General features: G+C 39.9%; 1 protein-coding gene across 3 annotated transcripts in view; it reads left to right on the top strand.

Moving 5' to 3' along the window:
* LOC140725329 (glypican-1-like) overlaps window positions 1–25,392 on the top strand; it is a 207,047-nt gene that overhangs the window by 64,437 nt on the left and 117,218 nt on the right. For 2 of the 3 annotated variants that reach the window (XM_073040651.1, XM_073040655.1), the window contains exon 2: window positions 12,136–12,294. The exons of the other annotated variant lie outside the window; for it this stretch is intronic. In XM_073040651.1, coding sequence (XP_072896752.1) covers window positions 12,136–12,294 — 159 coding nt within the window. The remainder of the gene's footprint in view (window positions 1–12,135; window positions 12,295–25,392) is intronic. 3 annotated transcript variants of the gene reach the window in all.

Below are 25,392 nucleotides of genomic sequence, written 5' to 3'. Positions count from 1 at the left end.
TGCTTTAGCTAAACCACCGGTTGTAATTGTCCGATTTCACTATGCACATGTTAAAGAGCAACTTATTTGTGTGGCTCGGCGTGTAGGGATGGTCAAATTTCAAGATCACAATTTTCGATTAGTAGAAGATTTTAGTCCAGAAGTAATGAAGGCAAGGCTTCTTTTTAAACCTCTGATGTCTGAATGTTATGAGAAAAATCTAAAACCTGCGCTCTTATACCCTGTGAAGCTCAGAATTTCGCCTCCGAATGCACCACGGCGTGTTTTCCTTTCTACATCTGAAGCGAGAAGCTTTCTGAATGAAAACTTCCCTACTGCTACGGATTCTCATCGCTAATGAATGAGTGATTTTGATCATGCAAGATGGTTTTTATTTCCAAAACCAGATTTTGTTTCTGGCTATAGGTGTAGGTTTACTCTATATTTTATACTCTAGTTAAAGTTTTTTTTTCGACATACTAATCTTTTTATTTTACTTACTTCAACCACTGTACTTTATCTTTGATCATTATTATTAATCCTTCAAAGGTGAATTTTTTTTTACTAAGATGGCGGTTTCTTCTCTAAAATATTTTTGGCTTTTATTTTTGATTTCGCCATTATTTTTTCTCTCGTCTTCTTCCTATAATGCATCTCTTATCACAGTTTAAATTTTTTTTTGGTTTGTTTGGGTTTTAACCCGATTTATAAGTTACTAGTGATTATATTCTTTTTGTTTTTTTAACTACCAATTATATTAAGAAGTTTGGTTTTAGTACAGTGATTATTATTTCTTTAGAGTTTAGGTGGATCTTTTTTTTTATCCTTTATATACGGAGTTGTCTTCTGCTGATATGGGGGTAGATTTAGTTTCATCTTTCCTTTTTCCCAGCCTATCCCTGGCTTGGGTGGTCTTTTTTTTCCTCTTGGGTGGGGGGTGGGAGGTCTTTTTCTAAATCTTATGTTTCTTATATCAGTTTTTTTTAGTTTTTTCATTTGGGCTGATTTTAAACTACAAAAATGTCCACGATGTCGTCACTTCTGGGTCCGCCCCTTATTTTTGTTCCTCTTCCGGGTGCATGAGTTCATAATTTGGTTAACCCTTTATATACCAAGGGGTTGATTTCAGAAATATGGCTCAGACCATTAATTTTGTCTCATGGAATACTAATGGCTTAAACCATCCGATTAAACGGAAAAAGATTTTCAAAGTATTCCAAAGACTTAATGCTCATATTATTTTTGTACAAGAAACTCATATGAGGAAAGAGGATAATTATCACTTTTTTAGGTTTTGGGAGGGTCAACAGTATCGTTCGAATTCGAATGCCAAAGTAAAGGGAGTTTCAATTTTTATTGACTCCTCTATTGCATTTGTCCAACATGATATCTTTTCGGATCCGAATGGTAGATTTTTGTTAATTACTGGCTTACTTTTTAACAAAAAGGTTGCTATGGTAATGTTTATGCTCCAAATGTGGATTGTCCCGATTTTTTTAAGTCCTTATTTACTTCTCTACCTAATCTAAATGAATATAAGTTAATAATGGGTGGTGACTTTAATTGTTGTTTAAATCCTTTGATAGACAAATCTATATATACTCAGACTTTACCTAATAAGTCGGCCACTTGTATTAACTCTTTTTTGACTGATAATGGAATTTTTGATATTTGGAGATTTCGGCATTCTAAGGACAAAGAGTTTTCATTTTTCTCACTTGTTTATCATTCCTACTCGAGAATTGATTTTTTTTTATTGACTCTTGTTTTATTCCATCGGTAATTGGTTGTAATTATGATATTATAGCCATCTCTGACCATGCTCCATTAAAACTTTCTATTAAATTTACGGATACAGCTTCTAGTGCTAGACAATGGCGATTTGATTCTACCTTACTGCAAGATCCAGATTTTATTAAATTTATGAAGGAACAGATCGATTTCTTCTTTTCAACTAATTCCACGGATGATATTTCTTGCAGAACACTTTGGGACACTTTTAAAGCATATATACGTGGACAGATTATCTCCTACTCTGTTGGTCTGAGAAAACGCATTAAGAAGGAAACTCTTTTATTGGTTGATAAAATTAAAGAGATTGACAAGAAATATTCGATTACTCCTAGTAAGGAGCTTTACAAACAAAGGGTTGAACTTCAAACGGAACATAGTTTATTACTTACATCTTCGATTGAAAATCAATTAATGAAAACCAGATCTGATTTTTATATACATAGTGATAAATCGGGTAAACTGTTAGCTAGTCAATTGAAGAACGCTTTGGTTAAACGTCAAATTACTAAGATCCGTCAGCAGAATGGGGATCTGACAGTTAACCATGATGAGATAAATAAATCATTTCAAGACTTTTATACCTCCCTGTATCATTCCGAATTCCCTCATGATCGTAATACCATGTGTGATTTTCTTGGGAAATTGAATTTTCCAAAATTATCATCAGATGATCTTTCAATATTAGAAACTCCTATTAGGGATGCAGAAATTAAAGGGGTTATTTCCTCTATGAATTCTGGGAAAGCACCAGGTCCAGATGGGTATACAGTAGAATTTTTAAAATGTTTTTCGGCTGCTCTTTCTCCTTGGTTATGCAGGGTTTTTGAAGAAGCAATTAGATTGGGCAATTTGCCACTATCTTTTTATAGAGCTTCCATTTCTTTAATATTGAAGAAAGGTAAAGACCTTACTGACTGTGCATCCTATAGACCAATATCTTTATTGAATGTAGATTCCAAGATCTTTTCCAAGTTACTGGCATCCAGGCTGGAGAAGGTATTACCCCAAATTATTTCGGAAGATCAAACCGGTTTTATTAAAAACCACTATTCTTTTTTCAATGTTAAGAGATTATTGAATATTATTTATACTCCTTCACATAGCACTTCAGAATGTGTTATTTCATTAGATGCAGAGAAAGCATTTGATAGAGTTGAATGGCCATACTTATTTAATGTGCTTGAGAAGTTTAATTTTAGTCCGACATTCATTTCCTGGATTAAACTGATATAACATACTCCAGTAGCCTCGGTGCTTACTAACAATCAAAGATCTCCCTTTTTTCGTTTATTTCGGGGTACTAGACAAGGTTGTCCTCTTAGTCCATTATTATTTGATATTGCTTTAGAACCCTTGGCAATTGCTATCAGAGAATCACAGAACATTTTTGGCATTAATCGTGGGACAGATGTACATAAGTTATCATTATATGCAGATGATTTATTAATATTTATTTCTGATCCTGAGAAATCCATTCCTGCAGTTTTATCATTGTTGGCTCAATTTAGTGATTTTTCCGGGTATAAATTAAATCTTAATAAGAGTGAATTGTTTCCTTTAAATAGACAGGTTCCAATTTATGGAAATTTACCTTTTAAATTAGTTAATGACTCTTTTATTTACTTAGGGATTAAAATCACAAAAAACTATAAAGACTTATTTAAGGTTAATTTTTTACCCTTAATCGATCAGATTAAATGTTTGTTTACTAAGTGGTCACCACTATCTTTATCTCTGATAGGTCGGATTAATGCTATTAAGATGGTTATTTTACCCAAGTTTTTATATATATTTCAAGCGGTACCAATTTTTATTCCGAAATCTTTTTTTGCTAATGTTGATTCAAAAATTTCCTCATATATATGGCAGAATAAAAATCCTAGGTTAGGTAAAATATATTTACAGAAGGCAAGGAAGGAAGGTGGATTGGCATTGCCTAATTTTAGATTTTATTATTGGGCAGTTAATATCTGATATTTGATATGTTGGTTAAAGGATTGAGATATATCTTTTAGCCCTCATTGGGTGAACCTGAAAATTAAATCTGCACAAGGATTTGCATTGGGTTCTATTTTAGGGACTTCTCTTCCCTTTGCTCTTTCTAAATTGCCGAAACGAATTGACAACCCGATAGTTAAACATACTTTACGTATATGGTTTCAATTTCGGAAATTTTTTGGGTTGACTCAGTTTGTTTTAAATATTCCTATTGTATCCAATTGCTTTTTTTATCCTTCTATTATAGACCAAGCTTATTCAGCTTGGAAGACTAAAGGATTACTACGATTTTCCGATTTATTTTTGGATAATTGTTTTATGTCTTTTGAGCAATTATCTAATAAATATAATTTGCCTAGATTTCATTTTTTTAGATATTTACAGATTAGGAATTTCTTAAATACTGTACTTCCTACTTTTCCAAATTTTGTGTCTTCAGGTATTTTGGAGAATTTGTTTGAACTAAATCCTTTTCAGAAAGGGCTAATATCAAAACTTTACAATATAATTATGAAGATACGTTCAGAGCCCTTTTATAAGACTAAAAATGATTGGGAAAGAGAACTTAACCTTACTATCCCTATTGAGAATTGGGATAAAATTCTTCAATTAGTTAATACATCATCTATAGTGCTAAACATTCATTAATACAGTTTAAAGTTGTGCACAGGGCTCATATGTCCAAGGATAAATTGGCTCATTTTTATTCCTATATAAATCCTATTTGTGACAGATGTCATTCTGAGATAGCGTCTTTAACTCATATGTTCTGGTCGTGTCCGCTTTTGAAAAATTATTGGAAAGATATTTTTGATATTATTTCTGCAGTATTGAACATTGATTTACAACCTCATCCTATTACTGCAACTTTTGGTTTACCAATGATGGACTCACTCCATTTATCCTCTTCCATTTGTTGAATGATTGCATTTCTTACACTAATGGCTAGAAGATCTATTTTGTTGAATTGGAAAGAAATTAATCCTCCTACTGTATTTCATTGGTTTTCTCAAACTATGTTATGTCTAAATTTAGAAAAAATTAGAAGTGGTGTATTTGATACTTCTATTAAATTTGAAAAGATACGGAGACCATTTATTCAATATTTTCATATGATGTAATATGACCCTGTTCCAAGCCTATTTGATTTTCCAGTTTCGATTTTATATATGTTGAGAGGATCGGAGTTGACGACACTGATGATTTTGTATTTTTGTGAGATATTATAAACAGGCCTTTTTTTTCCATTTTTTCTTTTTCTCTTTTTTTTGTTTTTTCCTTATTAGTTATTACATTATTAGATTAGTTTTTTTTGCATATTTTTTCTTTTTCTTTTTTCTGTTTTTTTTAAATTATATATTATGATATACCTAGGTTTGCCTTGTTTATTTGTATATTGTATCGTCCATGATTTGGGAATACTCATTTATACTGTAATCATTGCTTATGTATTCTTTCATGTTCAGTTGAAATGTGTATGTTTGTAATCCCATTATCTATGTATCAATTTTATTTTGTTGATTTTAATAACAATAATAAAAAGATTGAAAAAGAAAGAAAGATCCACCCCCACGCTTAACAGTTGGAGAGGTGTTCTTTTTGTGACATTCTGCACCCTTTTTTCTCCAAACATACAGTACCTTTGCTCATTGCGGCCAAAAAGCTCTATTTTAACTTCATCAGTCCACAGAACTTGTTTCCAAAATGCATCAGACTTGTCTAGATGTTCCTTTGCAAACTTCCGATGCTGAATTTTGTGGTGGGGATGCAGGAAAGGTTTTCTTCTGATGACTCTTCCATTAAGGTCATATTTGTGCAGGTGTCGCTGCACAGTAGAGCAGTGCACCACCACTCCAGAGTCTGCTAAATCTTCCTGAAAGTCTTTTGCAGTCAAACGGGGGTTTTGATTTGCCTTTCCAGCAATCCCACGAGCAGTTCTCTCAGAAAGTTTCCTTGGCCTTCCAGACCTCAACTTGATCTCCATCATTCCTGTTAACTGCCATTTCTTAATTACATTACGAACTGAGAAAATGGCTACCTGAAAACGCTTTGCTATCTTCTTATAGCCTTCTGCTTTGTGGGCATTATTTCTTTTAATTTTCAGAGTGCCTGGCAGCTGCTTAGAGGAGCTCATGCCTGCTGATTATCGGGACAAGGTTTGAGGAGTCAGGGTATTTATAAAGCTTTGAAATGTTCATCACTGGCCTTTCTTGACAATGAGTGTGAACAAGCCATAGCCCTAACAAACTAATTAAGGTCTGAGACCTTGGTAAAAGTTATGAGAGCTCAAATCTCCAGGGGTGCCGGAACGTTTGCTTGGTGCTCCTTTCCTTTTTTCACTCTAAAATTGTATAAAACAAAAATAATACACTAATCTTGCTTAAAATGTTGAAAAGAATGTTTCATCTTTAACTTCATGACTTTTGGAGATCAGTTCATCCTTTATTCACAGTAACAGAAATTTTGACCAAACTTTTGTATGCCACTGTAAGAGTTTCTATCCAGCAGTTATTAGACTCTTGAACTGACCTACTGTACTCCAGATCTCGCAATCTACTTTGTGTGGCCTTTGTACTTTATCTGTTCATCTGCACTGCTCTTTCTCTGTTGCTGCTACATGATATTCTGCATGCTGTTTTCTTTTACAATCTTTACGTATTTGCATATGGCATGATCTGCCTAGGTAGGTAGGTAGGCCTCCGTTAGTCTCGATAGACCACGGATTTGCACCTTGGAAAGTTTCCAGGGCACAAGCCTGGGCAAGGTTTTTTTATGGAAGACCGGCAGTTGCCCGAGCTGTAAGTCTTCCCTCTCCACGCCACCAATGTTGTCCAAGGGAAGGGCGTTAGGACCCATACAGCTTGGCACTGGTGTCATCGCAGAGCCTTGCTCAAGGACACACACGCAGACTCAGCCAAGGCTCAAACTAGCGACCTTCAGATAACTAGACGACTGCTTTAACCACTTGGCCACGCACCAACACATAATATGTAAACAAGTGTTTATCACAATATTTCAGTGCGTATAAACTAATGCTATTTACTTGCAAGTTCAACTGATCTTTCTCAGAATGAAGGACAAGTGAAAGGTGGAATGGTGGTAAGGACTGTCATCACAAATTCTTATTTTTCCCCAATGGACTGATCCCTCCCCCCCCATCACATATGGCATCAAAAACATTTTGACATTTGTAAAGCAATGCATGCCTTATAGTTATTCAGAAATCCCTGAGTGTGAAAGGGTCACCAAAGACACTTAGGAACTTCTACAGATGTGCCGTGGGGAGCATTCTAACTGGCTACATCACCGCATGGAGGTGCTTCTACACAGGATCAAAATAAGCTGCAGAGAGGGATAAATTCAGTCAGCTCCTTCATTGGCACTATCCTCCGTAGTATCCAGGACTTATTCAAGGAGTAATGCCTCAAAAAGGTGGCATCCATCATTAAGGACCCCCATCATCCAAGACATGTCCTGTTCTCATTGCTACCATCAGCAAGGAGGTACTGGAGCATGAAGGCACACACTCAATGATTCAGGGACAGCTTCTACCCCTCTGCCATCTTTTTTCTGAATGGATGTTGAACCCATAAATACCACCTCAGTAATTCAGTTTTTTCCCCTATTATTATGTATTGCATTGTACTGCTGTTGCAAAGCCAACAAATTTCACGACACATGCTGGTGATATTTATCTTGATTCTGAAAGTAGGCTGCTTTGCCACATTGGGTTAACTAATAGATTTCCACAATTGTTTCAAGAGCCTGGCTGAAGAAGCGGTTAAAGGTAAATAGTTTCCCTGCTCTTCAGTGTGTGGTGGAAGTGCCTGTACACAGTATGAATCAGATTTACAGATTTATTATCATGAACTTGGATGGTTTGATTGTTTTTTGTTTTATGGCAGCAGTACACTGCAAAGACATAAAATTACTATAAATTACAAAAATTAATAATGCAAAAAAGGAGTACCAAGGTGGTGTTCATGGTTTCATGGACCATTGAGAAATCTGATGGCGAGGGAAGAAGCTGTTTCCAAAACATTGAGTGTGGGTCTTCAAGCTCCTGCACCTTCTCCCTAATCGGAGTCATGAGAAGAGGCCCTGTCCTGAATGGTTAGGACTGCCTCTTGAAGATGTCTTTGATAATGGGTTCTGCTTATTGTGAAATAGTTTGCTGAGAAAGTTCATAATGGCTATTGGGAAAGATACAAGGGAAAATTGTCTCTCCTGGCAATTTAACATAGTTTCTTGAAAAGGAAGCATGTTCAGAGCAAGAAAATAAACTCATTGTTTCCATGGAGCAAAGCACTATTCGGGGTGTATTGGATTTTAGTCTATGGAGTAGGAAGACAAATCATGTCAAATGCTCACATATGTCCATGTACCCTCACACCCATCCCATCACTAAAATAGCTCTGTACCACCAATGCCCACCCTGACTACCACCCCAACCAACTCCAGCCTCTCCCACTGACACCCAGTTTTGGAAATTATCAAGCTGTTCTGTATCTGGTAGTCCAGATGGATGATTGTCATGGAGAAATTAATTTTCTTCAGTTCCTGGACCATCACTGATTCCAGTCATCCCTTTTGATTCATGCTGGTGCGTAGTGAAGTTTCAGTAGTCGGCCTGGTCCAAGGTAAGAGTGCGATTAAAGTGTGTGAATCCAGGTCTAGAGTGCTTGTCTGTTTTTGCTTGTTTGATAGGTTGAAGCATATAAGCTGAAACTTCAATAGGAAGGGTCACATCCATGGAGGAGATGACCGTTATCAGTTCAGTCTTTGTGTTGTTGCCAGTGCCCTCATCCCTCATGAGCAATGAAAACTTGGTGCAGATGCCTCACCTTCCCTCTCCTTGGTTGCTGACTGAGGATTTAATGGGCATGGTCTCCCAGCACATCCTTCAAGTCTCTACAGAGTAACTTCACTTCAGACCGTCCTTGCGATCAATACTGAGGGTGCAAGACAGGACAGAGATGGACTCGAGCATCTTTGAATTAATATGTCATAAATCAGCTTATAGATAGGAAGGGTCATTAAGAGGTAGAGGACAATTTAGAATCAGAAACAACTGAAGGAAATGGATTCTGAATCTTTGAATAGACCCATATTGCTCAGGGAACTGGAATTAATGGAGCTGAGGCAGGTTAATTATATGCTTGGGGTGATTTGCTGTGGGTTAATGTGATCGTAGACTCAGAATACTATAGCATGAAAGCAAGCTCTTTGGGCCAACTCATCCATGTCAACCAATAAGCTAGTCCCATTTTTATGTATTTGGCCCATATCCCTCTAAACCTTTCCTATTCATGTTTACATCCAAAAGTTTTGTGGCGGCATGGTAGCGTAGTGGTTAGCACAGTGCTTTACAGTACAGATGGCCTAGGTTCAATTCCTACCTGTAATGAGTTTGTACGTTCTCCCCTTGATCGAGTGACTTTCCTCCAGTTTCTTCACGCAGTCCAAAGACCTACTGTTTGGTAGGTTAATCGGTCATTGTAAATGGTTCTGTGATTGGGCTCAGATTAAACCAAAGGATCGTTGGGCACATGTCTAAAAGGGCCTATTCTGTGCTGCGTCTCAATAAAATAAATAAAAAATGATAGTATATCTGCCTCAACCACTTCCTCTGGTAGATTGTTCCATATACATACCATCCTTTGTGTGAACAAGTTATCCCATGGGTCCCTTTAATTCTTTTCCCTGCTCACCATCTACAATCCCTATGTCTTCTAGCCTTTCATTCCATTTTTCTGGAGAAAAGAGATTGCATTTCCCTGGTCCACAGCATTCATGGAAAGGTCACCTTTCAGTTTCCCACATTTGAAGTAATAAAGACTTGCCCTGTCCAACCTCTCCTTTTTAAAAAAAATAATTCAGGCATTCAAGTCCTGGTAGCATTCTCATAAATCATCTTTAAACTCTTTTCAGTTTAATGATATCTTGCCTATAGCAGGGTAATCAAAACTATAAACAATACTCCAGACACAGCCTCATCAATCTCTTGTGCGACTGCAATATAACACCCCAGTTTTACTTCCGGTCTTCTGATACAGGAAAGATTTCTTTCAACTCTGTGACTTTTGAACCTATTCTCAGCCTGTCATCAGTGGCTGGACAGCCAGTGATGGCTGTTCTTCCCCTTCTAAATATTTATGATTACATTTATCTGACTTTCACAAAGGAGAATGTATTGGTGGGAAGATGAGCTCCAAGTGCTCATCTAGTCTATCTGTTCAAGGGAAACACAGGTGCACAAGTGTATGATTAAAGTCTCTCTCCAAAAGAAGTCAAATGTAAACACTTGTCTACAAACCTTGCTCCCTGGAGTGTAACTTGCAGTTATATGTAGAGATTATCACAGGATGCCCTTCAAGGTGCAATACAGGCCGTGTGCTTAGCCCCTGCTCTACTCACTTTATACCTATGACTGTGTGCTAAGCACAGCTCCAATGCAATATTCAAGTTTGCTGGTGACACCACTGTCATAGGCTGAATCAAAGGCGGTGATGAATCAGCATATAGGATGGAGAACATCTGGTGGTGCCACAACAACAATCTCTCACTCAATGTCAGTAAGACCAAAAAACTGATCATAGACTTCAGAAGAGGGAAACCAGAGGTCCATAACCCAGTCCTCATCAGAGGATCAGAGATGGAGAGGGTTAGCAAATTTTAAATTCCTATGTGTGATATCTAAGACTTTGTCAGTCTTCTATGAATGGTAGTGGAGAGAATATTGACGGGCTGCATCGCAGTCTGGTATGGAAACATTAATGCCCTTGAATGGAAGATCCTTCAGAAAGAATTGGATTTGGCCCAGACCACCATGGGTAAAGCCTTCCCACCCATTTTGCACATCTACGTGAAACATTGTCACAGAAAGGCAGCATCCATCATTGGGGAAACTCACCACCTAGGACATGCTCTCTTCTCACTGCTGCCTTCAGGTAGAAGGTGCAGGTGCCTCAGGACTCACACCACCGGGTTCAAGAATAATTACTACCCCTCAACCATCAGGCTCTTGAATAAAAGGGCCTACCTACACTCAACTTCACTTGGCCCATCATTACATTGTTTCCACAACCTATGGACTCACTTTCAAGGACTCTTCATCTCATGTTCTCGTTACTTATAGCTATTGATTTGTATTTGCTTTTGCACAGTTTGTCATGTTCTGCACTCTAGTTGAACACCCTAGTTGGGTGGTCTTTCATTAATTCTGTTATAGTTATAATTTTATAGATTTGAGTATGCCCACAAGAAAATGAATCTCAGGGTTGTATAACATGACGTTTATGCATTTTGATAATAAATATACTTTAAATTTTGAAAGCTATTGTAACACGTTGAAAATTCTAATAGCTCTGTGATAATGATCAAATAATCTGCCATAATGAGGTTGGTTGATGGATAAATATGATTTATTTATTTTCATTTCATGCCATTTATTTACTTAGCGATACAGCTTGGAACAGCCTCTTCTAGCACAACGAGCTGCACTGCCTAGCGAGCTGCCTGTTTAACCCTAGTTTAATGACAGGGAAATTTACAATGGCTAATTAACCTAGTAACCAGAATGTCTTTGGACTGTGGGAGGAAGCTGGAGTACCTGGAGGAAACCCATAGGGAGTACGTGCAAACTTCTCATATACAATGCCGAAATTGAATTCTGAACACCGGACCGCCCTGATCTGTGATAGTGTTGCAGTAACTGTACACCATCATGGTGCCGAAGCTTGTATAGAACACTGAAAGAACGTTGGAAACTGCAGATGCTGGAACCTGGAGCAACTAACAACCTGCTGGCAGGACTCTGCAGGTCAAGAGGCATCTATTGAGAAAAGGGAACTTGCCAACAACTTGGATTGAAATTCCAGTGCGAGTTCTGTTGCAAGATTTTGACTCAAAACATCAACGATTTCCTTCTCCACAGATGCTGCTTGACCCTCTGAGTTCCTCCAGCAGGTGGTTCATTGCACTGAAAGAATTGTGTTTCTCTTAAAATCTCTTTTCAATGGCTTAAAATGTATGCATTCCTTGGTAATTTGCTGCAGCATAGTGCTCCGTCAGTACTTACAATAAGTGGCAACATTAGATCAGATATTTTTACTGGTTATCTTAAATCTTTTGCTTTTCCATTGGTCTACTGTACCTGCCTGTTGGAATACTGAATCATTCCTAGCCTTATCAAAACTCCTCATAATTTGGATCACTCTCATTGAACCTTTCCTGAAACATTTCATGCTGAAGGAAATGTGTTTTAGTTTCCAGTGGGGCATTTTGGGGAATTTGAAGGAACGTTCTGCTTCCCCCGTCACCAACCTAGGTGTTAACGTAGCCACCTCTGTTCTTTTTCATCAGGAGAACACCTGCGGATCTGCCCACAGGGCTATACCTGCTGCACCAGCGAGATGGAGGAAAACCTGGCCAAGAGGAGTCACAGTGAATTCGAGGGGCTGGTGCGGAATGCCAGTCGGATAGTGCAGGCAATGCTCAAGGGACAGCACGACAGCTTTGACAGTGAGTTATGGAGTTTCTGTGTGGTGATGGAGCAAGGTGGGGAGGAGAGAAGGGGAACAGACTCTTTAGCCTACAGTGTCTGAATCCACCATGATGTCAATCCAAACTAATCCCATTTGCCTGCACGTGGTCCACATTTCGCCCCTCCCTACCTGTTGACATGCCTGTCTCAGTGACTCTGAAAGAGGTATTGGTGTTGGACTGAGCTGAGCTGAATGACAAAAAATGCACCTAGTGGTTGCAAAGAGTTGTTGGAGGAGCATTGGGGCTCGTGACGTCAAGATGTTGAGTTTGTAGGTGGTTGCCCTTTACTTTCTGTCATCATTCATACAGAGCTTGCCTTCTGTCAGTTCTTCAATGAGAATCAAGGCTGTTTTGTTAATGTGCATATTTTTTCTAGCTTTAATCTTTTACAGCATTGGTGATCTTAAAAAGTAAAATTCAAGTTGGAATCCCTATCCACTGAAGAACATGAACTGAAGGTGAATTTGTACTAAAACCTTGCTGCAGTGCAGATAAAAACAGAGAAACAGTAATCTAATAAATCTCAGTACTTTATAGAGAGAAATAAATATAAATATTCTAAAGTTAGTTACAGGTTAGATTCTAATTGAAGGGTTGAATAATTAATAAAGAAATCTTGCAATCACATACAGCGATGGACTAAGGTGGATTGATTACTTGTAAAAAGTGGTCACGTTGAGTAAAACAGCGAATAACAGGACACAAAATAATTGACAAGTTGGCCAGTTTTTGGTGGTGCTGCTTCAGTGCCAAGGCACTAACCATCATTTCTTCAGCAGCGAAGTTCTTATTTGAAGAAACCCTGTCAAAGAAGGTGTACCTCACTATTTTGCAGTCTTTTGGTATTAATAATGTGCGGCAGCCTCAAGACCCACACTCAAAGATTTAGAATCAGCTTCCTCCCCTCAGCAACAAAATTTCTGAATGTTCTATAAACACTGTTACATTATTCCTTTTTTTGCACTATATGTTGTAATGTATAGAAATGTTTATGTCTTCGCTCTGTACTGCTGAAGAGAAACAACAATGTTCATGTCTTACAAGTCAGTGATAATGAGTCTGACTCTGAGCCTAAACTGTGAAGTGGGTCTTGAGCCTGCAAGCTCAAGGGTGGACATGTGCCACTGAGTTTGGATAACTTTTACAGGAGTGGACATGTGAGGGAGTTCCAGTCAAGAGATGTACAAGTAATGGCTAACCAGAAATGAATTACAGGCTACATCTGATCATCTACTTGGAAGGTTTGTGTGCAGATTAATGAACATCTGTGACTGAGTAACAGACTGGAATCTAATAAAGCTATTCAGTTTGTTAAATGTGAAGAAGATTGTATTTATGCAGCAGTTTTCATCATCTCAGGTTATTCCAAAGTGCTTTACAGTCAATGAAGTACTTCATAAACTGTAGCTTCTCTTGTAATAAGAAAATGAGGCAGCCAATAGCAAGTGATAGTCATCTGATTAGCTCTTTTAAGAGCTGAGCAAGAGATTAATATTGTCCCAAGCAATAGAGATTCCTCTCCTGCCTTTCCTCCAAGACGTACTGTGGGATTCTTCACGTCAATCTGAGTGGGCAAGAGCTGCCTCAGTTTCACATCACCCCTACAAGATAAAACCTGGAATAATTTGTACCTTTTTAACAAAATATCTTTATTACAAATTCAGTGCTACAATATGTGCAAACCAGCGACCACAAACAACATTAAAGTAACATATTTCTATCTTTGTCAATGATGGTGCTAATCCCCGGTGGAGCCCAACAGCCCTGGAATGCCTCTGTGGTCGCAGTGGACAACATGTGTTCCCTCTCAATCGTTACCTGGGCATGGATATATCCCCTAAACCTTGCCAGGCAGTCTGCCCGGGCAGATCCCTCCACCACCCGCTTCCAGGACCCATGAATAAGGAATAATTCCTAGCAGGAGTGAATTACAGGCTGGAGTCAGATTCAGAGATTGGACAGATGAACTGCAAAATGATAAATATCAGTTAGTGAGTTACAGAATGATCTTATCAAGTGGTTGGAGAATTTTATAGGTTGCCTAATGAGACCGAGGAATGAGTTGTATGTTGAAAGCTGATCACTGAGTTTGTGATTAAATGGTCAACTCCTTTTTGTCCCCGATGTTCAGCTTTCTAATTTTTTTTTTTGCTGATCCATTGACAGTCGAATTGGGTTGTTTACAGCTAAATCAGTGACTTTTTGTTCCAGGTTAGCTAAACACCAACTGATTTCATGTACTTCATGTCTGATTTCATGAGCTACTGATGTTTCTGTCAAAATATGAAGTGATATCCTTGATACAATTTCACACAAGAACATAAACAGAATCAGTAGATTATTTGGCCCCTCATTCATGCACTGCCGTTCAGTAAGATTTTTTTAACCTCAAAACCATTTCCTTTGATTTCCATGATAACTAAAAATCTATTAATCTCTGCCTTGAATACATTCAGCGACAGAGCCACCACAGTACTTTTGGGTAGAAAATAACAAAGATTCACTGATCTCTGGGAGAAGAACTGTCTTCTGTTCTCCATTCTGAAAGGCTGATTGACACTGTGAACCCTTGGTTCAAGTTGCTCCATTCAGGGAAAATACTATTCCTGAAACTGCAACGTAAGAATACTGTATGCTTCTAACCCCAACGGAGTTTTGGGCACAGTCCTCCTAACCTCCTCTAGAAGACAAACTTGCATCAATCTGATCAACCTTCTGTTACAATACATCCTTCTCTGGAACAAATCTATGCACAATATTCTAGACACGGTCTTACTAGGTCCCTATGTGATTTAGAGCACAACACCTCTGAACTTGTACTAGATTCAAGATTTCAAGATTCAAAAACTTTATTGTCATTCCAACCATACATCAGCTCTGCAGGGCAGAATGAGACAGTGTTTCCCGGGGCAAGTGCAATCATTACATAACAAACGCCAAGAAGCTGAACAAAAAACACTGGTTGGAAATTTTACTTACTCAAGTGTCAGCAAGTCACGGGCTTGTCAGTGCTATGTCAGAAAGCTGAGGTTAGCAACAAACAAAGCCTCTTGGCCCTGGACAGTGAGTATCCATCACATAATAAATATTCTGTCCCATTCCATAGTGTGGTGTTGACTCTGGAGAAAGTTCTCTTTGGATGGGAGCATTTGGGTGATGACCTCCACACCCCTCCCCCTCCTCTGTTCTAATTTGTTTTAGTTGCTGATCCATTTGTAGTATCCTCTCCAGTCTCATTTTAATTAGTAGGGATGGTCTTACTTTGGGGGTTTGCACCTTGGTGTGACTCAGTACGAGGAGGAAAGCAGTGCATTGGTAAAGTGAGCATCATTTTGGACTCCTGAGCATGCTCAGAAATCGCAGATAGTGTTTTGTAAGGTAGAGGGATGAGATAAATCGCACATCACATGAGATAAGTGTGATCAGTCAGCAAGCTTTATTTCACAGCTTGCAAAACATCAATATTTAGTAGCTGGCAGCTTAATGTGTCAGAGATTCCTGGCTGTAAACCAATCCACTTCTGTCTGTGACCCAGACTGAGGTGGAATTTCACTCTCTGACCACTTTCACACTAAGTGCTTTGAGCATTCTCTTGCCGTATTGACACTTCCCATACCTCACAGGTATTTGATCTGCTAATGCAGAATGCCTTCTCTATCCCTCTTCCCGCCACATGCAGCCACGGTTGAGGCTTTGCTGACTATTTCCTTTGAAACTTGGATCCCGTGATCCAGGGAATGATTTTGACTAACGGCAAAGCCTTCCCAAAATAAACAAACGTGCAGAGCTTTTTAATTGGCTGCATCACTGTCTGGTATGGGGGGGGGGTGGGGTGGTCTACTGTACAGGATCAAAATAAGCTGCAGAAAGTTGTACACTTAGTCAGCTCCATCATGGACACTTGCCTCCACAGTATCCAGGACATCCTCAGGGAGCAATGCCTCATAAAAGCTGCATCTATTGTGAAGGACCCCATTACCCAGGTCATGCCTTGTTCTCATTGCTACTATCAGAAAGGAGGTATAAGAGCCTGAAGGCGCACACAATGATATTAAATCTGATTCTGATGTCCTTAACTCAATGAAACTTGGTTGATGAAATTGTTATTGCATCCAGGGGTCCACTGAAAAACTAGATAGCAAAAATAGAGAGACAGATCAAATACCATCTGATCTTGGGTCCATACCCCCCCCCCCCCCCCGCCCAACTCCTGCAGAAGGAACCTTTGTCTTTCACATGATTCAGCCTTTACAGACAACGAATCTCTTACAAAGTGGGTTAATTGTCATTGTGGTGAAGATAGGATTCAATTTGTGAACAGCAGGTCCCACAAACAGATTTCAAATTAGTTTATTGTCACATACACCAGGGTGCAATGAAATTGCACACTTGCATGAAGCTAGCAGAGTAAACATTGTACTGCAAGCGCAACTCATAAGAAAGGTGCCAAGGGTAGTAATGCAGAGTAAGGTAGAATGGCTGAAGTGATAATAATGGGGAAGTTACAATTAAGAGCCCAAGGATGATTCAAGAGCTAGGCCAGATGGATTGAAGAGGCAGGGTGTCAGGATCAAAGGCGAGGTTTGGTCTGGTTCTGCTCAGTGCTCTGTGACATTTTCTCTGCTCCTCGCCGCACTGAGGCTGAGGTTGTGGGCCTGCTTCGGTCTTTGTGTCTGTGAACTCACTTTTGTTCTGAATGCCACTTCGCTTACTTTTTATTGTTTGCACGAGTTGTTTTTCCTCTCTCTGCACATTGGGTGTTTGTTGGTCTTTTTAAATGGGTTCTTTTGGGTTTCTTTGTTTTGTGGCTGCCTGTAAGGAGATGAACCTCAAGGTTGTGTAACATATACATTACCTTGATTTGAAATGTGCCTTGAACCTTGAAAGAGGTGATTGGTTTAGAAGTCTGTTAGCAGTAGGGAAGAAGTAGTTCTTGAGTCTCCTCGTCTGGACTTCAAGCTCATGTATCATTTGCTAGAGGATAGAAAAGAGAGAAAAGGGAAGGGTCAGAGTTGTGGGCATCCTTGTTGATATTTACAACACACGTTGGAGATGGACCGGCTGAGAGGAGTTATGGAGCTGGGCTGTGTTTGCTACTCTCTGCAGGCTCCAGTATTCCAGAACAGAGTGGTTGTCATACTAGTCTGAGATGCAGCCCATCAAGACACTTTCTACAGAACATTCAGTGTAAAGTACCATGGTCCAGATGTAACAAGTCACAATATAGACTCCAGCTTTCATCCAAGTCGAATTTAAAAGAATTGTTCAAGCAGGGTAAATGAGTAGAAGATTCATTGGGCAATAGATTTCTCTGCAAGGCTGGTCCTCATTTCTGATGAACAGGGCTGCGTCTCTCCTGACCTGATGTAGCTGACTCAACGCGAATTGTACAGCAGCCAAGACTGAGACTGGGTTTGGAGGTTGTGCTGACATTATGCTGGAGGTTATGCTGGAGTGTGGAGGATATCTACGCCAGAAAACTGTCTTCTCATGTTAGCCATTTCAGCCCTGGGGAAAAGCCTCTGGCTATCCACATGATCAATGCCCCTCATCATCTTGTACACCTCTATCAGGTCACCTCTCATCCTCTGTCGCTCCAAGGAGAAAAGGCCAAGTTCACTCAACCTACTCTCATAAGGCACGCTTTCCAATCCAGGCAACATCCTTGTAAATCTCCCCTGCACCCTTTCTATAGTTTTCACATCCTTCCTGTAATGAGGTGACCAGAACTGAACACAGTACTTCAAGTGGGGTCTGACTAGGGTCCTCTATAGCTGTAACATTACCTCTCAGCTCTTGAACTTAATCCCATGATTGATGAAGGTCAATACACCATATGCCGCTTTAACCATACAGTCAACCTGCTTAGCAGCTTTGAATGTCCATGGACTTGGACCCCAAGATCCCTCTGATCCTCCACACTGCCAAGAGTCTTACCATTAATACTATATTCTGCCATTATAGTTGGCCTACTAAACTGAACCACTTCACACTTACCTGGGTTGAACTCCATCTGCTACTTCTCAGCCCAGTTTTGCATCCTATTGATGTCCCACTGTAACTTCTGACAGCCCTCCACACTATCCACAACACCTCCAACCTTTGTGTCATCAGCAAACTTACTAACCCATCCCTCCACTTCCTCATCCAGATCATTTATAAAAATCGCAAAGAGAAGGGGTCCCAGAACAGATCCCTGAAGCACACGACTGGTCACCAATCTCTGACCTCCATGCAGAATATGGCCCATCTACAACCACTCTTTGCCTTCTGTGTGCAAGCCAGTTCTGGATCCACAAAGCAAGGTCCCCTTGGATCCCATACCTCCTTACTTTCTCAATAAGTCTTGCATGGGGTATCTTATCATATGCCTTGCTGAAATCCATATGCACTACATCTACTGCTCTACCTTCATCAATGTGTTTAGTCACATCCTCAAAAAATTCAGTCAGGGTCGTAAGGCTCAACCTGCCTTTGACAAAACCATGCTGACTATTCCTAATCATATTAATCCTCTCCAAATGTTCATAAATTCTGCCTCTCAGGATCTTCTCCATCAACTTACCAACCACTGAAGTAAGACTCACTGGTCTATAATTTCCTAGGCTATCTTTACTCCCTTTCTTGAATAAGGGAACAACATCCGCAACACTCCAATCCTCCAGAACCTCTCCCGTCCTCATTGATGATGCAAAGATCATTGCCAGAAGCTCAGCAATCCCCTCCCTCGCCTCCCTGGGGTATATCTCGTCCAGTCCCAGTGACTATCCAACTTGCTGCTTTCCAAAAGTACCAGCACATCCTCTTTCTTAATGTCTATATGTTTAAGCTTTTCAGTCCGCTGTACATCATCCCTACAATCGCCAAGGTCATTTTCCATAGTGAGTTCCATAGTGAAGCAAAGTATTCATTAGGTACCTCCGGTTCCATACAGACTTTTCCACTGTCGCACTTGATAGGTCCTATTCTCTCACGTTTTATCCTCTTGCTCTTCACATACTTGTAGAAATCCGTGGGGTTTTCCTTAATCCTGTTTGCCAAGGCCTTCTCCTAATTTCATTCTGGCTCCTTCTGGCTTTCCTAATTTCATTCTTAAGCTTCTTCCTGCTAGACTGATAATTTTCCAGATCTCTAATATTACCCAGATGATTGACATTTTGAAATTCTGTGGAAGCCATGTCCTGGACATTGTTTTTTTTTGCTTTAATGGCTTGTTTGGCAATCCACAGGTAACGTAGCAGCTAACCAGCACCACTCTAGGAGACTAAACCCTGAGGGGGGAGTGGGGGAGTTAATCCTGTGTTACGTGCCTTTTGTTCCATTGTAACAAGGTTTCAAAATTGAAGAAATATATTCCATCGTTTATCAAGCAGCTAGCAAAAGTCTTGAAGCATTTTAAACTAATTGAAACTAAAATCAGCACCTTAATAAACTTTCTTCAACATAATTAAATGTAATTAAGCAAATATTAAGCAAAGTTATGCCTTATTAAGTGAAGTTAAGTGAAGGTCAACAAAAAAGATATCATTTCCAGCTTACTCGCCAACTCAAGTTTCTAACTGACCTAAAGACAAAGCAGGAATACGTAACTAAAACTCTCTGCTTTTACCATGCCCCCATCCATGTGACTAACTACCATAATAGACAAGCAATGCAAATTACAATGCAGGTAGAAAATAGATACCTGGCTCCTGCAGCTAAGTAGATAGGAAGCAGGCTCCTTGGACCATGTCAATTATAATTCCCATCTAAGCTTGTCCCATTTGCTTGCATTTGATCTATATCCCTGTAAACCTTCCCAATCCACATACCTTTATAAATTATTTCAACAGTTCCTTAAAAGACTCAGCTTTGCCTTTGCCTATATTGACAGACCTTCTTCCTGAGGAGGACTGATACAGTATGTTACAGTGAATGGGCAAGGATGCAGTCTTTAAACAGACTTTGCAGTGAATTGGCTACTATATTTGTTTTTTTCAGCTTAAGTCACTCCTTTAATTATTATTTATACTGTTTCTCATAACATTCTATCTCATTCCAGATCCCAATTCCCAACGGGGAAGCAGACTTATCATATCGTTTGAGAATCCTTCTATTTGTGGCCTCTGGCTACTGATCCTTCTTCCCTGGAGACATTTCCTCCTTACATACTCTTAATAAAACTCACCACTATTTTGAATACCTAATCAAATAGTAATTTTTTCTGCCTTAAAGAGATTAATCCAAGCATCTTCAGATCTAACTGTGATTTCAGAAGATGCTTCCGGGAAGCAGAAACACTGAGAAAGAGAGTGAGAATAATGTGCTTTATGGCTCAGCTGATGGCATTTTTACCTAGTTCTTCTCCCACTCTAGAAACCTGTGCGTAAAGTCTTGACTGATAATTTAGTTTCCAGTTTAAGTGATAAATTGAGAGTCAGCACGTCCTCAGGTCCTCCCCTAGTTCCTTGGAACTGTTCATAAACCAAACAGATTACAAGTTGGAAATACAGTCATGAACTGAGTACAGTACACACATGGCAGAATAGGCTTGTGACCCCCGGAGCAGCTGGATCAAACCCATCCAACCATTTTCCCAAATGCTCACTCCTATGTACATAAGTTGCATGTTCACGAGCCAGGCAGGATCTCTAATGACAAAGAAGATTAGAGTGTCCCCGCCCTGTGTCCAGGCAATCTCACAGGATCTTTCATCCTCCTGTGGTCTTGCCTGTATTATAACAATGGCAAAATTTCAAAGCTTTTTCATTAGGTCTAATGTTGTTTGGGACTTCATAAGGTTGGAAAAGGTGCCACACCTGTACTTCTCATTTCCTTTTGTATTCCATTGGGATAATTGACAGGCTCCTGGGGAGGGTTCGGGTTTCAAGGTTAATTGTATTCCTACTGCTTTCTTTTCTTGAGGGCAGGGCAATGGATGCAGAGCTCATGTGTACACGGTACCCTTCTAACAACCATGACATTAAGCCTCTAACTTGGTCCCGGTATCCCCTGGTGCACTCATCAGCTGGAAGAACAGAATGAAAGTATCAATGTTGAATTATTGAAGTGCAGGAAAATCCCTTTAATCCAGCGCACTTGGGACATTGGTGATCTTCCAGACCATTAAATGTCATTTTATTAATGTCCATCAAATTGGGGTGGCATGATAGCATAGTGGTTAGCACAACGCTTTACAGTAAAGGTGACATGGGTTCAATTCCCATCACTGCCTATAAGGAGTTTGTACATTCTCTCCGTGACTCTGTAGGTTTCCTCCAGGTGCTCCGGTTTCCTCCCACCATCCAAAGACTTACTGGCTGGTAGGGTAATTGGTTATTGTAAATTATCCTGTAATTAGGGCAGGATTAAATTGGGCATTTGCTGGATGGCATGGCACAAAGGGCTGGAAGGGCCTATTCTGTGTTGTATCTGAATAAAATAAAAAATATATCACCACATATCAACAGAGCTGGTTCAGTTGAAGGAAAGCACAGAATCTAGGGTACAAATGAGTGGTCACATTTAAAATACAGTTATTACAATACAGGTTTAAAGTGCATTTATTATCAAAGTATGTAAACAACCCAATGATTTGTCCTCCTGCAAGGCAGCAACAAAACAAAGAAACACCATGGGACCAATTTAAAGAGAACATCAAAAGCACAACATCCCCACAAAAAAAAGAACAAATCGTGCAAACGGCAAAAGGTGAGCAAATAACGCACAGATTATTAAACATCAGACTGCCGAGTCCACTGAATGATCCAGGAGCGACGGCCACCAATTCAGTTCACTTTAGCACTGTGTCGATGACCACAGGCCTCAGCCGCAGAGCTAGTTCTGCTCCAAAATGCCTCATTCAAATTGTGGAAATAACAAATAAACGTAGCCAGAAGCATATTGAACATCAACCACAGAGACCTCCAAAAACAAGTCCACACTTGCGGAACACATTCAGCGCTGAGGGCATTAAACCAGAGTCCCACAGTCACAAACCACACCAAGGCAATCGAAAATATATCTTCCCTCCTACAGCATTGAGAGCAAGACCAGTCAAATGCGGGCAGATGGCACTAAACACCCGCTTGTCTTCTGCTCCCGTCCTCATCGATTTCAATCTTGCTGATGCTTTAATTGCCAAGAAGTAATGGAGCTGACTGTGGGTTCACTTTCCACAAACTGTGCAAGTACCAGAAGAAAGAGAAGACAGAAATTGATTGATAGATAGATAGATAGATAAGCAAGCAATGAATATTGAGAACATGGGATGAAGAGTCCTTGAAAGTAAGTCCATCATTTGTGGGGAGTGATGGGATGAATGAAGTTGAGAGAAATTATGCTGTCTGGTTCAAGAGCCTGATGGTTGAGGGGTAATAACAATTCCTAAACCTGACCGTGTGGGTCCTACGACTCCTGTACCACCTTTCTGATAGCAGCAGTGAGAAGAAAGCATAGCCTGGATGGTAGGGATCCTTGATGATGAATGCTACTTTTCTGTGTAGCTGTGCTCCACGGTGGGGAGTGTTTTACTAGTGATGGACTGGGCTACAGCTATTATTTTTTGTAGGCTTTTCCATACAAGGGATTGCTGTTTCCATAGAAGACTATGATACAACCAGTCAATATACTCTTCCACCACACATCTATAGATGTTTGTCAAAGTTTTAGATGACATGCCGAATCTTTGCAAACTTCTAAGAAAGTCGAGGTGCTGCCGTGCTTTCTTCCTAATGGTACTTACATGCTGGACCCAGGATGGATCCTCTGAAGCAATAACACCGAGGAATGTAAAGTTCCTTGACTCTTTCAGCAAGAGGCTAAGCACACAGCCTTGTGGTGCACCTGTGCTGATGGAGTTTGTGGAGGAGATGTTGCCAATCCGAACTGTTTGGGGTCTGCAAGTGAGGAAATAAAGTATTCAGTTGCACAAGGAGGTACTGAGGCTTAGGACATGAAGCTTATTGATTCAGTCCTCTCTTTTACCAAGGCAGACAGTGAACCATTGAGATTCCAAACATTGAGCCAAGTCTCAAACTATTAGGATTTCTGAAAAGGTGACTAGCAGATCACTGGAATTTCACTGTTTTCAATATGACTAGAAATCTTTTGACGTGTGACTAATAAAACACTTAACACCCAGCATCATGTTGGATGGAACAAAGACACAAGAGATTGAAGATTCTACATTCTGCGGCAACAAGCAAACTCCTCAGTAGATCAGGAAGCATCTGGCTAGCAAAGGGACAGTCAACATTTTGGGTCAAAACCCAGCATCAGAACTACCTGTGCCATACTCGCCTCTGAGACTGGAGCTGTTTAACCTAATGAGGTATTTATGTCTGGGTTGGTTGAGGTCAGTCATTGTTGCTAAGACTTGAGTTGGGATGATCTGTCTAGCATCCTTGCTTGAGCTCTCTGCTCTTGATCATCATCTACCATTTCATCTTTTAACATATCAACAATATGCTTTGGATTGTAAATTCCAGAAGAATTCAGCAGTTCTCTCTCCACAGATGTTGCTTGACCCGTTGAGTTCCTTCAGCAGGTCATGTGTGTGTCTTCAATTCCAGTATCCGCAGACTCCTGGGTTTGGATTGTAATATTTTTTGCATTTTCGGGGGGGAGGTGCAAACTATTAAAACCATTTTGGCTGAGGTCAGGCTCAGGTGGGAAGTTGTGGGGTGGTAGCACAGATTCAGATTTGCCATCACAGCAGGGCAAGTAAGGATTGGCTGTGGCCAGACCAATTTTAGATTGGCACTGGTTCGACTGGTTTAGGGTTAGCCGAGGTTGAGGCTGGGTTCAGATTGACATTAGTCTGATATGTTTCAAGCCTACAATAGCTTGGTCTAGTTGAGGCCTGATTTTAATTTTGTACTTTAGCATGCCTTAAGCTCATCTCAGTGTTAGTGGAGTCATTCTTTATTCTGTATGCTTTCCTGGGTTGGCTGAGTCTTTGATTTATGCTGTGAGTTTGTCTGAAGTTGAGTCATCTGTCATCATCCTTTCAAAAAGTGATTTAGTTTTTCTCATCCATCAGTGACTTGAAGTTCTTGATCCATTTCTGTGAGTACAGGGTGCCATTGGCTGCACCCCATATCTTCACAGCTCCCTGAAGATTGATGCATGAATCCTTGTCAGGCCCAATTAACCAGCTGGAAGAAGAATAAAGGACCCTTGTCAGAGAGCAGACTTCTTTCTTTCTTCCTTCACGTTGTCTTTGAAGATTTGCTTTGATTTCTCTTTCATCAGATGGGAGCTATTTCAAGCACTTTATTTTTTATACACGAAACCATCCCGGCACACTCATGTAGGGACTTGCTTGATGCTTAGAAACATCCCAAACCGCTCAGGGCTGGACATATCAAATTCTTCCTTTCGGTTTCCAGGCACGTTTTGAAGTGAATCTGTCCATTCACATAACCTATATCTATCCTCCTCTTAGAATTCCCCTCACAGCTCATAAAACCTCGTTTTGACCGCTTTGTTTTATATATCTCTGGCGATAATTTAAACATTATTTGATGCCTGCAGTCAATGCGGCACAGAGTGTAATGATAAGTAGTAATGGTCAGCATGGCATGGTCATACACCAGGTAAAGCTCCTGCCTCACAGCTCCCGAAGACCGGGTTCAATCCTGATCTCTGGTACTGTGACATGCAGTTTGCATGTCCTCCTGTAACTATACAGGCTTCACTCTTTTCTCACGTAGCAAAGATACATAAGTTGGTAGGTTGATTAGCCACTGTAAATTGCCCCTTGTGTAGGTCAGTGGTAAAATTTAACAGGAGAGTAGAGAGGAATGTGGAGAGAATAAAATGGCAGTAGTATTAAAATGGGTGTTTGCTGATCACTGTGAACTCAATCGGATCACGTACAAATCTGAGACCCTATGACTTCACTAGTCTTGTGCTTCAGAATCAGGTTTAAGATCACCGGCTTATGTCATGAAATTTGTTGTCTTTGTGGCAGCAGTACAATGCAATATATACTAACAGAAAAATCATGAATTGCAGTAAGTATGCATGCAAGTTACAGTAAGTTAAATAGATAGATAGATAGATAGATAGATAGATACTTTATTCATCCCC

Source organism: Hemitrygon akajei, chromosome 3 (assembly GCF_048418815.1).
Source record: "Hemitrygon akajei chromosome 3, sHemAka1.3, whole genome shotgun sequence".
NCBI lineage: Eukaryota > Metazoa > Chordata > Chondrichthyes > Myliobatiformes > Dasyatidae > Hemitrygon > Hemitrygon akajei.
This window is presented reverse-complemented; position numbering and strand designations above follow the sequence as displayed.